Source organism: Giraffa tippelskirchi, chromosome 2, assembly GCF_054371585.1.
Source record: "Giraffa tippelskirchi isolate mGirTip1 chromosome 2, T2T-mGirTip1v1.2.pri, whole genome shotgun sequence".
NCBI lineage: Eukaryota > Metazoa > Chordata > Mammalia > Artiodactyla > Giraffidae > Giraffa > Giraffa tippelskirchi.
In genome coordinates, this window is record NC_137276.1 from 211,001,924 (window position 1) to 211,019,022 (window position 17,099).

The following is a 17,099-nucleotide window of genomic DNA, read 5'->3' on the forward strand; positions in this document are numbered from 1 at the left end:
GTGGTTATCTTAAATGGAAAAACAGAACATCCAGAAGAAAAAAAAAAAAAACTGTTTCTTTTTATTAAGCACAGAAATAAAATTAATTAAGCAGAAACTTAATTATAGTAATGGGATTGACCGTGAAGTGGGGAATGAGTACCAGGACAACACACAAATATTGCCATTACAGTTTATAATTATCATTATCTTATTTAGCATTCACTTAAATAAAGGGGGAAATACATAGCTTATAATATGTTTTGCTGCTATTTTCTTCTGATTACACCCAGATTAACTGTTAGCATCTTTGTCTAAGACCTATATGGTGATTTTAACAAAATGATTTTAAAATTATCTCATTTTAAATGCTAAGAAATTGTAACCCTTTTCTTGTTCCCTTGACATCCTCTGACATATTTGTCCTGTGTACCCCATCACCATCATTATATAAGCCTTTTCACAATGCCTGTTTTGTAGAAAGTATATGAATCAGTCAGGATTTTTAAACTTGCAAATTACAGGAGCCAGCTTAAGGAAAAAGAGTGAACTTTTCATTAGAATATAGTACCACTAACAGTAGTTATAGAAAATAATGCAGCCAGATGCAAGGTAGGAGCATGAGAAGCCTGGGACTGTTTTCTCACCACTTCTTGATTCTACTTCTACCTGTGCATTTTCATTATCTCTCTGGTTTTTGTCACACTGCCTTTTGTCCTACTCAGTTCACATAATGGCAGAAAAAGAAGAGAGACACAATAACTGGTAAATTCAAGTCATATTGGATAGATGGACTCTCTTGATCCTAATTCTCAAGGAAGTGACTTGGGCCCAGACCAGATGAGGTTTCCAATTATTTCTCGATTAACTCTGGTCAGGAGGACTTCCATGGTGGTCTGGGGGGTGTGACTTTGCCTTCTGATGCAGAGGGTGAACATTCAATCCTTGGTGGGGAAGCTAAGATTCCACATGCCTTGCAGCAAAAAACAAACAAACAAACCTCAAAACATATTACAGAAGCAACATTATAGGAAATTCAATAAAGACTTTAAAAATGGTCAAAATTAAAAAAAAAACAAAAACAACTCTGGCCAGGGACTCTAGGTACCATCATACAAACAAGGCTGTAAAGTGCATACTGTGGAATGAGGAAGTCAGAAGTAGGTGGAGAAATTAAAAGGTTCATTGTAAGCTTAGAGATTCCCAAAAGGAGTCTGCTATGTTATACAAATGATGTTTTATCTGAACGTCTCCTTCTCAAGTACTTTGAGTTGAGTTCAAGTTCACTCAGGTCCAACTCTTTCATCACTCAGGTCCAGCTCTTTGTGACCCCATGGGCTGCAGCACACAAGGCATCCCTGCCCATCACCAACTCCCAGAGTTTACTCAAACTCATGTGCATTGAGTTGATGATGCCATCTAACCATCTCATCCTCTGTCGTCCCTTCGCCTCCCGCCTTAAATCTTTCTCAGTATCAGGACCTTTTCGAATGTGTCAGTTCTGTGTATCCAGTGGCCAAAGTATTGGAGTTTCAGCTTCGGCATCAGTCCTTCCATTGAATATTCAGGACTGATTTCCTTTAGGATGGACTAGATGGATCTCCTTGTTGTCCAAGGGACTCTCAAGGGTCTTCTCCAACACCACAGTTCAAAAGCATCAATTCTTCGGTACTCAGATTTCTTTATACTCCAACTCTCACATCCATACATGAATAATGGAAAAACCATAGCCTTGACTAGACGGACTTTTGTTGGCAAAGTAATGTCTCTGCTTTTTAATATGCTGTCAAGTTTGGTCATAAATTTTCTTCCAAGGAGCAAGTATCTTTTAATTTCATGGCTGCAATCACCATTTGCAGTGATTTTGGAGCCCCCCAAAATAAAGTCTCTCACTGTTTCCATTGTTTCCCCATCTGTTTGCCATGAAGCGACTGGACCGGATACCATGATCTTAGTTTTCTGAATGTTGAATTTTAAGCCAACTTTTTCACTCTCCTATTTCACTTTCATCAACAGGCTCTTTAGTTCTTCTTCACTTTCTGCCATAAGGGTGGTGTCTTCTGCATATCTGAGGTTATTGATATTTTTCCCAGCAATCTTGACTCCAGCTTGTGCTTCATCCAGGCAAGCATTTCCCATGATGTGCTCTGAATATAAGTTAAATAAGCAGGGTGATAATATACAGCCTTAACGCACTCCTTTCCCGATTTGGAACCAGCTTGTTGTTCCATGTCCAGTTCTAACTGTTGATTCTTCACCTGCATACAGATTTCTCAGGAGGCAGGTCAGATGGTCTGGCATTCCCATCTCATTAAGAATTTTCCACAGCTTATTGTGATCCACACAGTCAAAGGCTTTGGCATAGTCAATAAAGCAGAAGTAGATGTTTTTCTGGAACTCCCTCGCTTTTTCGATGGTCCAACTCATGTCGGGGATTTGATCTGTGGTTCCCCTGCCTTTTCTACATCCAGCTTGAATATCTGGAAGTTCACAGTTCATGTATTGTTGAAGCCTGGCTTGGAGAATTTTGAGTATAACTTTGATAGCATGTGAGACTAGTGCAATTGTGGGGTAGTTTGAGCATTCTTTAGCATTGCCTTTCTTTGGGATTTAATGAAAACTGACCTTTTCGAGTCCTGTGGCCACTGCTTAGTTTTGCAAATTTGCTAGCATATTGAGTGCAGCACTTTCACAGCATCATCTTTTAGGATTTAAATAACTCAACTGGAATTCCATCACCTCCACTAGCTCTGTTCGTAGTGATGCTTCCTAAGGCTCACTTGACTTCGCATTCCAGGATTTCTGGCTGTAGGTAGAGATCACACCATCGTGATTATCTGGGTCATGAAGTTCTTTTTTGTATCGGTCTTCTGTGTATTCTTGCCCCCTCTTCTTAATATCTTCTGCTTCTATTAGGTCCATAACATTCCTGTCCTTTATTGTGCCCATCTTTGCATGAAATGTTCCCTTGGTTTTTCTAATTTTCTTGAAGAGATCTCTAGTCTTTCCTACTCTATTGCTTTCCTCTATTTCTTTGCATTGATCACTGAGGAAGTCTTTCTTATCTCTCCTTGCTGTCCTTTGGAACTCTGCATTCAAATGGGTATATATTTCCCTTACACCTTTGCCTTTCTTCTCGATATCTACCATAACTAAGAAAACATCTTTCACCATGCATAATCTAGTACCCAAACTCTTTTTTTTTTCTTTTTTCTTTTTGATGTGGACCATTTTTTAAAAGTCTTTATTGAATTTGTTACAATATTGCTTTTATTCTATGTTTTGGATTTTTGGCCGTGAGGTATGTGGGATCTTAGCTCCCACATGCTAAGATTGAACCCACACTCCTTGCATTGGAAGACGAAGTCTTAACCACTGGACTGCCAGGTAAGTCCCCCCAACACATCTCTGAAGTCTTCAAGGTAATGGAGAAATGACCATCCAACAAAGCAATCCTTCTATAAAAATAAAATCCCTGTGAACTGGAAAAACTATAGTCATAACTATCTGAGAGTTCTAGTGGCTGAAATACCATAGGGAGATTTGGGAGTAAATATAAAACTTGGGAAAAGCCATCACATAGATTGAATTCCACATTTGTTTTTTTTTTTGCAGTTCTGTCCTAAGGCAGGCTCAGTAACAGTGGCAGTAGTGCAGGGAGGATTCCAACACTGTTAGAAAGTCCACTAGCTTACCAACTAAGGAAACAGGGCAAGAAATACAGAGCAACCAGAGTTACCAGAAAGTGGGAATCAGAGAGGAGATAGCCAGGGAAAGACTGTTTTAATGTCTGTGTGTAAACTCAGCCCAAGTCTCTGGCTGACCACTGAACCACATATTGAATGGGGCAAATGGAAAGCTACACAGAGCTATGGTTCAAGAAACTGATCTGAGATCTAAGCAGCCACCACCACAGACACGCCTATTTGCACTTTGAGTCTAACCATGTTAATTGCCTGCTAAAACAAAAGCATCAACACTTCTTGGAGCAATCTAATAGAGTCAGATTCTCCACAGCCTAATATTCAGAATGTCCAAGATACAGTCCAATATTATTCAGATATAAATAACCAGGAAAATGTGATCCAGTCTCCAGGGAAAAAACTACAAACAGATGCCAACCCCAAGGTTAACAGCTGTTGGAATTATTAGACAAGTACTTGAAAGAAGCAGTTATAATTATGCCCAGTGACAGAAAGAAATGAGACTTGTAATGAATGAAAGCATAAGATATCTCTGCAGATCTGAAAACTGGAAAACAGAATCAAAAATTTCAGTATTAGAAATAAAAAATCCACTGGATAGGCTTAAAAGAAATAGAGATAAAAGGATCAGTAATTTTGCAAACATATTAACAAAACACATCTAATCTGAAGGAAGATATACCCTACAATAAATCTATTAATTTAAAGAAAAAAAAAGTAACTTTATAGTAAAGAAAATGGGAGACACCACGCTTACCAAGTGATAGAGTTAATATCACTAGTAAAGAGACAGACAGCCTCTATTTCATACAGCATGACTCCTAGGGTTTTCTTTCTGAAAATGAATAATCTGAACTTAATCACAAGGCAACATCAGACAAACCAAAATTGGGATGTGGTCTAAAAAATAACCAGCCAATACTTTTCAAATGGGTCAAGGACACAAATGGCAAAGAAAGACTGAGGCTCTTCCAGAATAAGAGACTAAGGAGACAGAACAATGAACTGCAATGTGTGACCTTGGATAGATCAAGGTCTGGAAAGAAAAGATTAACAGAGCAACTGATAAAATTTGAGTAAGGTCTATAAATGAGCTAATAGTATTGTACCAATGTTAATATTGTGATTTTGCTAATTGTATCTGGTACATTTGTATTGTTAAGAAATCTGCTTTCTCCAAATTTATAATTTCAGTGCAATCCCAACCAAAATCCTAGCATGTTTTTGCAGAAGTTGACGAGTTGATTCTAATTTTTTTATGAAAATTCAAATAAACAAGAATAGCCAAAGCAATTTTTTTAAAAATAGGGAAAAATTGGAGAACTTCAATGTTCTGATTTAATGGCTTACTATAAATATACAGTAATCAAGAGAATGTAGTATTGCAGAAAAATGCAGATATAGATAAATGGAAGAGGATAGAGTTCAAAAATAGATCCAAACATAACTGGCCAAATGATGTTCAAAAAAAATTGTATAAAGGCTTCTCAGTGAGGGAATAAAATGTCTTTTCCAAAATAACACTGCAATAGCTGGATATTTATTTGGGGACGTGAACATTGATCCATACCAACACTATAGTCAACACTTAATCCAAAATGATTTCTATTACCCAGCATCAAAAATAAAAAAACTCCTAAAAGTAATAAGGGGGAAAAGTCCTTGTGTTCATGAGATAGGTAAATATATCTCTGATAGGATATAAAATGCTTGATTCATGTACAAAAACAGATAAATTAAACTTGATCAAAATGAAAACATGAAACTCCAAAATGGACATCAAGTATATGTTTATATAACCAGGGAGCCACCCCACTCAAGACTTTCTTTTTAATTATTTCCATCTTCAAGACCTATTTTTCCAAAAACCCAATTTGGTACATGCTGCCAAAGCATTTTTTGCTTGTTCCTGGCAAGAAGCAAGTTTTTAAAACTAGCTTTATCTGTACATTATGATGTTTTATATTAGCAACTTCCTTCTAAGCTTAATGTTTAGAAGGGATTCTTCCAACTCAATAGATATAATATGGTCACTAAGATTAAACCATATGGGAGTCATTTGCACTGAACATGCAGGAACTGGAGAGAGACAGAGGAGAGATGTTCTAGGGGTTTTTTTTGTTTGGTTGGTTGGTTGTTTGTTTTGACCACTTGGCATAACCAATCTGCCTATTTTGTGGTACAGATGAAAGTTCAAACGTGAGAACTAGAAAAAAATTTCAAAAAAGGAGAGAAGGTTGTTATCACTGGAAAACCTAGGAAAGCAGCAGTCAGTGATTTCAGGACAGGCTAAGTTAGGAGGGTAAAAACCTGAATTAGATGTTTACATGGCTGTCACGTACTCTTGAGAAAAAATTTCTAGCAAATGGCAACATGTTGACCAGAATCTCCATTACACCTCTGACACTCTCAAGATATTTTTTAATTATTTGGCTCAACTCAGAGTCTTTTGCACAAGCAATTTTTGAAAGCCTTGTAATTCTTGTAGCTGTGTATGTAATTTTGACTCTTTATGTTAAGACATCAGAACACAGGAGTTTCTGTTTTTAAATAAACATAATTTGAATGTCACAGAATCCTGCTGAGTATTTCTTAAAGCGTATCCCCTCCTAATCCCTTGCTTAAAAGCTTTACACTGTTTTCCTAACAGCAAGCCTATTCCAACATTAAAAGTTTCCAATTAGATATGAAACTCCAAACCCATGAATTTCGAGAGAGTTCTGAACTTGCCAAAACAATTTCTCGTTAGACTTGATACTTGAATTACACACTCCCACTGCATATTTAAAAGCCTTTACTATAAAGGTTTCCTATAACAAAAGGGAGATGAAAAGATACTGCAATTATTCACGGAACATAATCAAGCCATCATGGCTGATGAAATATGATATCTACGACATTCCTCCACTGTAAATAAGACAGTGATTCAGAGAAGCACTATTAGCTCCAGAAAACCCATTCTTATCCTTATTAACACATAAAACAATAGCTTTCATCTCAGAGTTCTCTGCCTCTCCGTCTCAAACAAAACATACCAAATCTAAACTCTTTGGGAATAAAATTTAAATTGCACGTCGGTTTCAGCTCTGCAGACTTTTAACTGAAGTGGCACGGATACCTTTCTTGTAATGATATGGCCAAGACAGTATCTGTCCCACCTGATAAATAAAAGTCAATATTCTAGCAGCCGGATGTTCTACAGTGAGGTGGTCCTGGACAGAGGAAAGGCTGATTCCTCAGTGAGAGCTGACCTCATCATCAGTCTGGAAACTGTGCTAGCAATTTCTTATGGGGACTCTGAGGCAGAGATGGTTCTCATTACTTGAGGTGTTGTAGGAAGTCACATCAGCTCTCAACTGGACGCTGAACACTGAAATTCGAGTGAAGCACACACAATATCTCAATTCAGCTTGCAGCCTGCAGAGTGAGTGCTACCCTTGCATTCATTCTTGTTTTTTACTTTATATTTTATTAGAGTGTAATTGCTTTACAATGTTGTGTTAGTTTTTGGTGTACAACAAAGTGAATCAGCTATGAAAGTGTTAGTTGCTCAGTCAGACATGACTCTTTCCAACCCCAAGGACTGTAGCCAAACAGGCTCCTCTGTCCATGGAATTCTCCAGGCAAGAATACTGGAGTGGGTAGCCATTTTCTTCTCCAGGGATCTTTCTGACCCAGGGAGGCAACCCGGGTCTCCCACATTACAACAAAATGAATCAGGTATATATACATACACATATATCCTCTCCCTCTTTTGCCTCCGTGCCAACCCATGCCTACCCTCTAGCTCATCACAGAGCACACAGCTGGGCTCCCTGTGCCATACAGCAGCTTCCCACTAGCTATCTCTTTACACATGATAGTGTATATATGTCAATGCTACTCTCCCAGTTCTTCCCCTGGCATTCATTTTGTTAAGACACACTTGAGACAGCATGTATAATCTGATGACCACAGAAAAAGCAGGTAAATAGACAAGCACTTGATCAGAGAGGTTCCACTACTCACTATATGATGCTGTCTGAAGCACCTGTCTTTGCTGCTGGCACTCCTTTAGAAAAGGAGTCAATTCCCAGTTTTTTAAGGAATCTCCACACTGTTCTCCATTCCCAGTTTTTTAAGGAATCTCCACACTGTTCACCATTCCAGGTTTGATGCATGAGACAAATGCTCAGGGCTAGGGCAATGGGATGACCCAGAGGGATGGGAGGGGGAGGGAGGTGGGAGGGGGGCTCAGGATGGGGAACACATGTAAACCCATGGCTGATTCATGTCAATGTATGGCAAAACCACTACAATATTGTAAAGTAATTAGCCCCCAACTAAAACAAATAAATTAAAAAATAAAATAAAATAACAAAGCCAAAAAAAAAAAAAGTTGAAAGAATAATTAAAAAAAATAAAAACAAACAAACAAACAAAAAAGGAGTCAAGCAGGCATGGTGCCTCTTGGTTTAATAGGCCTCTGAGCTGTCAGTGCAATTATTAAGACTTTCCGAAGTGGCATGGCAGCTTCGCTGCCTGAAATCTTCTCTCTGACTTTGTGACAATGAAACCAAAAGTGGGGGGAAGATGGCAAATTAACACAGGTGCAGTTCTCATGTGCCATCTCAGCCTGCTGTTACGTGATTTTTCTTGCAGCCAATGGTGCTATTCGTACTGACCTCATCAGATTTACAAAACCTGCATCCATTTTAGCCACTCACTGAAAGCATGCAGAACTGCTGAAGATAAAATTTCCAGGCATATATTAAAACAAAACTGCTAACTCAACCAAATTTCCTGCACACTTGGAAAGCCTATAAAACAGCAGGCCAACGGCAATAGGGAGAAGATAGTATAACTAAGCAAAAGCTGTTGTTTAAAAGTTAAGGTTTTGAAAATTAGGGGAATGTTTACATGATTGCCAATTATTTTGTAGTGGCCACAGTGAGTTGTTTCAACTTACCTTCAGGTTATTTTCACATTGAAAATTGAGATCACAGTTTGCTGAATATATCAGTCCTTTTTTTTTTTTCCTAAGAAGAAGAAATAATTTTGTAAATAAAGCTAGGATTTCTGAGTAACTACCATATGTTCCAGTATTGGGAAAAAAAAAATTCCAAATATTCCCCCAAACTAGTAATGATATCAACAAGTAATGTGTGGGTTGTTCAGTACCATTATGTCTTATTCTAGGCACTGAATTTATATAAACCATTTCTACCTACCCCTTGCTCATTTCCAAATATCCACAGCTCGAAAATGTACTACTCAGTTATCCCCATATAGTATGAGGGACCTAGCTCTTAGTTTTTCATCCCAATCATGTTTACTACTGTTTGGTTGCAGTTTCTTAATAAAGTCACTGTGTTTTATTCACCTGATACTATTCTTGTCAAATAGTGGTCACAGAAAAAGTGTTTATTTAGCAGAAGCAGAAGTTACATTCTTCACATAATTTATTTTGATATTTAGTCTGAAAAAAAAATTTAAAATGCAAAATATAGTCAATTATTTCACAGATAAGAAACTATCAGTTTAACACCCATTGTGGCTAGTACAGCCCATTTAATCACATTCATTTCTATCTTGTACCTTTCTTGAATAGTTTGTGTATGTATATGAATTGCTTGGCTAGTTTGAAATAAGTAACTTCATCAAAAATATTTTTTTCCTCTAAATCCAAACCAAGACTAGACACTAATTCTGTTGAATTGACCTAAAATCAAATTAACGAATTTGGGGTTTCCTTCTTGAGAGATGTCTTTTGCCCTTTAAGTAAGCATCAACAAAATATGTTGGTCATCTCACTTGATACTGCTTTTTTTTAAAGAAAAATTGTTTGAATAAGATATTGAACCTGAACCAAAGGAAAATTACCTATTAACTAGCCATTATTTGTGAGTTAAGGGTTTAATATCTTCACTTACTTAAATAGCACTTCTGTGTAATTAAGAAGTTTTCAAAAAATATTCTCAGTATTGGGAAGAAAATGCTGGAGATAAAGAGAAGAATCTTTCTCATAGGGAACTCAGCCGGTGCTCTGTGATGACCTAGATGGGTGGGATGGGAGGTGGAAGTGGGTGGGAGGCTCAAGAGGGAGGGAATATATGTATACTTATAGCCGATTTATCTTGTTATACAGCAAAACCCAACAAAACATTGTAAAGCAATTATCCTCCAACGAAAAATAAATTTAAAAAAAATTTAAAAAGAGAAGGATCTTTCTGTGGATTAATTAACAAATAACATAGAATCAGAAAAAGGATTGTTGATGATTTCAAATTTTAAAGAATATTAACAGCAATGTATCAATGCTCTTATTTTTAAGGAAGTGATGAAAATGAGGATATTTTAGAAAGTAGGAATCTAGATTTGTACAAATGTGGTTTTTCTGAAAGAAAAAACAACAACAAAAATTGTCCTAATTATGAATGGATTTACTAGTCTAGATATCAGATTGTTTGTTGAACTGACAGCATTTCACCCAGGAATGTTGAAATAATCAACAATACAACATAGAATTAGTATTCACCTGGGAGCCCACAGATCTGTTTTAAAATCCTGGTCTCTGTCACTAACTGGTTGTTGGATGTTCATAGTCATTAATCTCTGGCCCCTAATCTCTTTTGCTGTTGCTGGGTTATCAGATCAAGTGATCTAGTAGTGCTTATCTATCTTTAAAATTCTCTGATCTTGCAGAAGACTTCAATTCTGCTCAGTAACTAAGGGTTCCCTTTAAGTATGGTTAAAGGTTGTGTTAATGGTTAAAGCATCTTAATTATGCTTTTCTTTCTTCGTAGCTATTAAATTAACTGATTCAGCAAATATGTCTTTGGATAATTTAGTCTATAAGTAGATAATGGGGAAAAAGATAGGAGAAATAGGTTTGTTTTGAGGTCATCCACAGTTATGAATATAACTATGTGCGTTAAGTGTGTGCACTTCGTCTGTTCTTTTGTTTGTTTTCTTTGTTTCCTGCCTTTGGGCTCTTTAGCAGTTCTTACTTTCAGAAACTTAAAAATGCCCTCAAACCACATTTATATGAAAAGATTTTTGGAGCATATTGCTAACCTTGATTTAAAGTTGGAGTTTACAAAATCTTCACAGAGCCTATTTTAATGAGGTTTCCAGCTTTAATAAAAAGAGTGTGGCTGCTTAACTGAAATGACCTGCCAGAACTTTTTTATGTTCATCCATGGTTACACTGAATATTAAAAATATTGAATAGATTGAAGCAAAAGCATAAGTTTTCATCTAAAAGGCAGAACGGTTGTTCCAAGACTTTATATTAAGAAGAAGTCCTCTCTGTACAAACAACTCATAATTCTTATTAAGTAACCTTATTTACTACAGGTATAACTTGTGGTCGTTAGCATTTTGGAAAATTGAATTTGTTTCGGTTTTGATTAAAAGTGTATCAGACTCCGTGAATAGAAGAGCTCCAGTCAAAGTGACAAGATTTTGCAAGCTGCTCAAAGAAACTAGCTTTTGTTTTTAAATTCTTAAAAAATAAGAAAGCATTATTTGTTTCCAAATGGAAGATAATTAACACCAAAAAATTTCTTTATCCATAAATATGTTTCCTTCTTAAGTTTCAGTGAGTTCACCAAAATATATAAATTCGCTTGGAACAAATCAAAGTAAAACTAGTATTGGAGAAAACTTAAGTATTGAACCAGCTATTTTTCTTTCCAAATCCTGGGAAAGATGGGTATTATAAGTTGAGAAATTATGTCTTTGTTATTCTCATTATTTCTTTGTGCAAGATGTTTGTTAGAATGAGAATCAGGCTGTCTATGGACAAAATTATGTGACAATCTGCATAATTATGTTGCATATATGTGAGACTAGTTATGAATGATTAGATTGTTGTTCAAAGTGAGAATGTCTTTATTTTAGAGAAGCCAGTGACTAGGAAATGAAGGGAATTGTCTGTGGCAGGGAAAATATTTTCAAATTGCAGAATTAAACTGCCAATATCAAAAGGACTTATGCTGAGTAACATTATTTACCTCTATCCATTAATGATAGGAGCCAAAGGAAAGAATATGCATAAACACAACATTATAAGTCACCACTAAGTATGGTGTAACTTAAATTATTTCTGTTCAAGTGCATTTAAAGTGTCAATTAATTGCCTCCATTTCCAATGCACACCTTTTCCCCAATTATCAAATTAAAATTTGAGCTGAATCAGTGAGCACAATGATAGTTTAATTATATTAATCCACATGAAATAAACAGTGAGGAAGCGTTTGTGCAGATGGGCACCTGAGTCTGTCACCTCCAGGCATAGCCAATGATAAGCATCATTCTCTGGGTATATAAAATTGCTTTATTTTACTGACACTGCAGCATCCCTACTTTTAAAGATAGAAGAATCAGTTGAGATAGAGATTTAAGGGCATTACAGAAGGAGAAATTGCAGACGCAGATGTAGTTTTTTTTTCTAAGGGCACCAGGTGTTTTAAATGCCACCAGAAGGGTGCTCCAGGCAATTCTGTGCTGTCCAAGATAGCTTGGCATAGATTATCTGAAAGCTTTTGTGTCTTTTCAGCTTTTGATTAAAGGCCAGTGTCAGGACTCCTCTGGGCTTTTGCTGGGTACAGTAAAGCCGAGGGATTTTTTTTTTTTAAGCTGCTGCCAAAAAGATGCCAGTTAGGATAATTACATTTCAATTTAAATTGGTAATTTTATGAAAATTTAGACCAGAATATGTCGCCCAAATCTCCTCACTTTCATTCCTCCCAAACATGCAAACACACACACCCCTCTTGTTTTGGGGGAGACAATGACAGCAGCCCACCAGAACCTTCCCATGACCCAGAGCTATGTGCCAGGAATTAAACAGATGAGAGAAAATTGAACAGAGCCTGTTTTCTCTATCCAAATTTATTTTCAAGCTTGGATTTATCACTAGTGTACATTGGAACCATCCCAGAGCATCCGAGCTTCCAGTATCTTTTTTTCCCCGTGTACGCCAGCAAAAGAAGCTTTAGACCATAACTGTCATATTTAAGACATTGTTTTCCATTCACAGTCAAGCTTTTTCTTTGTGAACAGGATGTAGAAAAGGAATCAAACCTACTTAGAGTCTCTCACCCTCTTGGTGAAAGGAGTGGGGACACAAGTGGCTAGATGAACCCTGAATTTTCTGTCTGCCACTTTCTTTTTTTTCCAGGACACATACGCAAGCTTGGCAGCACCAACAAAGTGGAAGTAATGTTCCTTTGTTTAGAATGCAGTGTGTACGAACATTTACATAATAAAATACACACACAAATAACAGATGGTGAAGAACACTCATCTCGCCACATGTTGTAAGCACGATACCGTTCCTTGATGATCTCATTTCTCTTACTTCTGCCTACAGATGTCTACTAGCTATTTAACCTCAGGGGTTATTCAGATGGTGAAAGGTTTGAAGACAGGCACAAATCTGTCTGCAGAATTCGCCTCTTCCATCAGGTGTAAATGCCATTTCTTCCAGGTAGCGTTATCAAGCCACAAAAGTACTGTCTTCAGTCTAAAGGACTGAATAATAAACCGCCTTCCCCTGACACTTGTTGGGGAGATATCGTCTACCAAAATGAACAATAAATACTGTCAATATGCTGACTTTGAAAGGGGTCTTTTCCCACTAACCTTTTGTTCTGAGCAGAAAGTGGCTTATTAATACTCCCAGTTATTAAAAGAATAGCCTAGTTTTGTAAACGTGGAGAACGGCCTTCTGAAAGGAGGGGAAGTGTCCCAGATGCTGTTTGCTCACATGTCCAATCTGTAATTAGAGTTAAGCCTCGAATGTGTGGTAATAGATACGTTGTATAGAATTAACTGCCACTTCCCTCCCTAATTTACACTTCCATAACATTTTTCCTCCCAAAAGCACAAATTACATTCCTTTTAATTAGCTTCCAATGTCCTTTATTAAAGTACATTGAGAATGTGCATTATTAACCTATTAATATATGAATACACATTATGCAAAAGCACATAATCATTCATTAAATGTTGCAACACAGAAGGAGACAGAATTATCATGCCCATTTTACAGAAATGGATGCATGTTAAATTATTTGGACAGTAATGTATCCAGAAGAATTCATGTTGATCTGTCTAGATTTCATGTCCTTCCCAGAGGACATATTTTTGGCTTAGTTCTTTTTTATTACTTCTTACAGTGAATTATAATTGTTTATGAAACAATTGTAAAAATAAATGATACACTTAAACCAATTAGAATTTTCATTTAGGGAAAACTCACCCTTGATGGTTCAGATAGTAAAGAATCTGCCTGCAATGCAGGAGAGCTGGGTTCGATCCCTGGGTTGGGATGATCCCCTGGAGAAGGGAATGGCTACCCACTCCACTGTTCTTGCCTGGAAAATCCCATGGATCAAGGAGCCTGGTGGGCTACAGTCCCTGCTAAGCACACACGCATGCACGCTCTAACAACATGTGTACATATCTCGCATTTTACATGTTCAGTGTGTGATAAGAATTTAATATAGGTATTAGTATAAGGCAACAAAATATGAATATTAAAAATCATCTGCCTTACATTAATATCTTAAGAACAAAGAACTCTATTTAAAATGGCTACAAACTAATCTTATCTTTCACCAAATACGTAGAAAATAATATTCAGAAACAGGTTGGGTGACTGGCTGGAATGTGAATGAAAACAATTTAAAAGATCTGAATGCTTTTTAGAAAAGGACAACAAACAAAAGAGAGAGTTCATTTGGCTGTATTCCTGAGGGCTGCTTAAGGGGTATTTGATGATAATTGAATATAGGCATATTCCTGAATTAGCAGATGATCCAATCGCAATCAGCAGGAATAGTGGTTACAGGGTAAGGAGAAGAACGAGATAGTAGAGGAGAGCAGAAAAGAACAGACCGCTGGATGGCTGAACAAGCTGACAAAAAGGCCTTCTCCTTTACAAGGAACTCTAGGCAAAGGAAGAAAAATTAAAGAGCAATGAAAAAAATTGTTTTACTCGTAGGAGTAAAAAAAAAAAAAAGTTGATAATCTGACAGAATTTCTCAGCAAGCACTACATTTGTGAACTATTTCAATTCCCAAGAATACACTATTTGTGCAAGCTCTGTTGCTCAGTCATGTCTAACTCTTTGAGACTCCATGAGTTGTAGCTCACCAAGCTCCTCTGTCTGTGGGATTTTGCAGGCAAGAATAGTGGAGTGGGTTGTCATTTCCTGCTCCAAAGAATATACTATGCACTTACGCAATTGCAGATGTTATGGGGGGAAGAAATCTGTGTTTCTGAGAATAAGTTCTCAGGTAAATGACTTCCCTTGTGTTACTTTAGCTGCTTCACATTGGCTTTTCCTATATGGTGAGTAGCAAAACACTCTTCCTTAATCTGGGTCTTCCCCCATCTTCTGCATTCCCCTCGTTTTGTGTAGTCCTGCATGCTTCTGTCACCAGTGCCTCTGGGTAGCATCCTTCTTTCTTTCATCAGGTATGGCCAACAACTGGGAATAAACAGTCATGGTAGACTGTTGCTTTTGGTGCATACCTGAGGCAAATCATCACCAGCCATCATTACAAGAGAGGAAAGAAATCATGAGTGACACTGTTATGCCAAATTCTAAATAAAATTTCAGTGCTAAGCTTCTCAATTCTTCTATGACACTTTCAGAAAAAATAAGGAGAGCTAGACTACTAAGGGATGTATATGAAACTCAGCAGAAATCAGGTAAATTCCAAACTATAGACTGGAAACCTCCATCAAACTTGGAGTTGTTCCAAGTTATAAATGAAACCAATCATCTTTTCCCTCTCTGTGGAGACGATAGCGATGCCAAGGAGGAGCAGAAATTTGCCAATAAGTCTCTTCACAAAAATTTGACTGTCATACCCTTGACTCCAGGCTGGAACCTCTCTTTGGTTTACTCATCATCTGCTTCATCCTCTCCATTTCAGTCTCCAAGAAAGGATAAGTTCCATAACTAATGTGCTGGTTGAGTTTCCAAGCACTATGCTAATTGCTTGCATGTGTGTTTATTTATTCTTTCAACAATGTCCTGGAACAGGTGTCCTTATTCCCAATCATTAATAGAAGGTAATTGTAATAATCTGTTAAAGCTTGAGTTTAAGGATAGGCCTGGGAACAATCATATTGCCTCCACCATCCTGCTGCAGATCATCCTTCCTACACCAGTACTTCTAGCATAGCCACCCCCATGAGAAACCCTCTGTAACTCTTCAGTTCCCTTAAGATTGCTCTATGTAGAGCATCCTTCTGGAATGCCTTGAGCTCCTGGATATCCACGCGATTGCACTCGAAACTTCAACACCCCGTGTTATCTGGGTCATGATCTGCTACCTCTCCAACTCATTCTCAGACTCTCTTCTTCACTCTCATCTTCTCTGCTTCTGGATTCCAAAAGCATTTATTATATTTTCTATACCATTCACTTTGGCTCCTTATTTCATAATTGCCTTTTCAACTTCAAGATAGAAACGGACTTCTGTTTTTTTTAACATTTCCATCACCTAAATCTGAAAAGTTCTTTTGGTTAATCACAATTGTTTTTCTTGTCATTATGATATAAAGTGTTTGAATTGCAAAATGAAAGTGTGGAATTTTCACAGGTGTGTGAACCGAACTCGATATTTTTACACTACATTGGTCTGAATAAAATGACAAGTTTTACTTAAATGATCCAAACTAATGGTTAGTTAGTGTCTGGTGACAGGAACTATGCCACATTCTAGATTATAGCTACACATTTGAGTGTGTGTACATGTGTGCACACACACACATATAGGTGCAAAAAGATATGCAATCTCAAATATCACAGATTTCACCAACAGAAATAGAAATAATGTAAATTAACATAAATGAGTTGATTATATTGACACTTCATTTGTACTTGATTTTAGTCAAGGATTCCTTTCTTTGTTTTCAGTCTCCTCCTTGGCTTTTATTTCTTAAAATATTTTCTTCATGTTATTCATTGATATTTGTCTTGGTGATATTCCTTTTCCATTATTAATTTCTAATGAAGCCTTCTCCAAACACTGTCGTTGTTGTTGTTGTTGTTGTTGTTGTTGTTCAGTCACTAAGACGTGTCCAACTCTTTTGTGACCCCCATGGACTGTAGCCCACAAGGTTCTCTGTCCATGGGATTTGCCATGCCAGAATACTGGAGTGGGTTGCCATTTTCTTCTCCAGGGAATCTTCTCAACACAGGGATCGAACCCATCTTTCTTGCATTGGCAGGCAGGTTCTTTACTGCTGAGCCATGTGGGAAGCCCAAAATTATATCTTTATAAAGCTTTAAAAATTGGCTCAAGAAACAAACAAACAAACAAACCCATGTCTCACTCTTCATGGAAAATAGGCTGGGCACCCTTGTATTGACTCCAGAATCTCCAAACACTACTTGATCTAAATTTCAGG

The 17,099-nt window shown here is 37.1% G+C and overlaps 1 protein-coding gene across 6 annotated transcripts in view; it reads right to left on the bottom strand.

Annotated features, from left to right (window-relative positions):
- LOC145539140 (uncharacterized) overlaps positions 1–17,099 on the bottom strand; it is a 526,738-nt gene that overhangs the window by 136,266 nt on the left and 373,373 nt on the right. For 5 of the 6 annotated variants that reach the window (XR_014077598.1, XR_014077601.1, XR_014077602.1 and 2 more), the window contains one exon: positions 8,632–8,701. Coding sequence is in view for 1 of the 6 variants with exons in the window: in XM_081572668.1 (XP_081428794.1) it covers positions 8,632–8,701 (70 nt within the window). In the remaining 5 variants the exon portion in view is untranslated. Of the gene's footprint in view, positions 1–8,631; positions 8,702–9,045; positions 9,142–17,099 lie in introns of all 6 variants that reach the window. The other variant, XR_014077596.1, reaches the window with a different exon arrangement.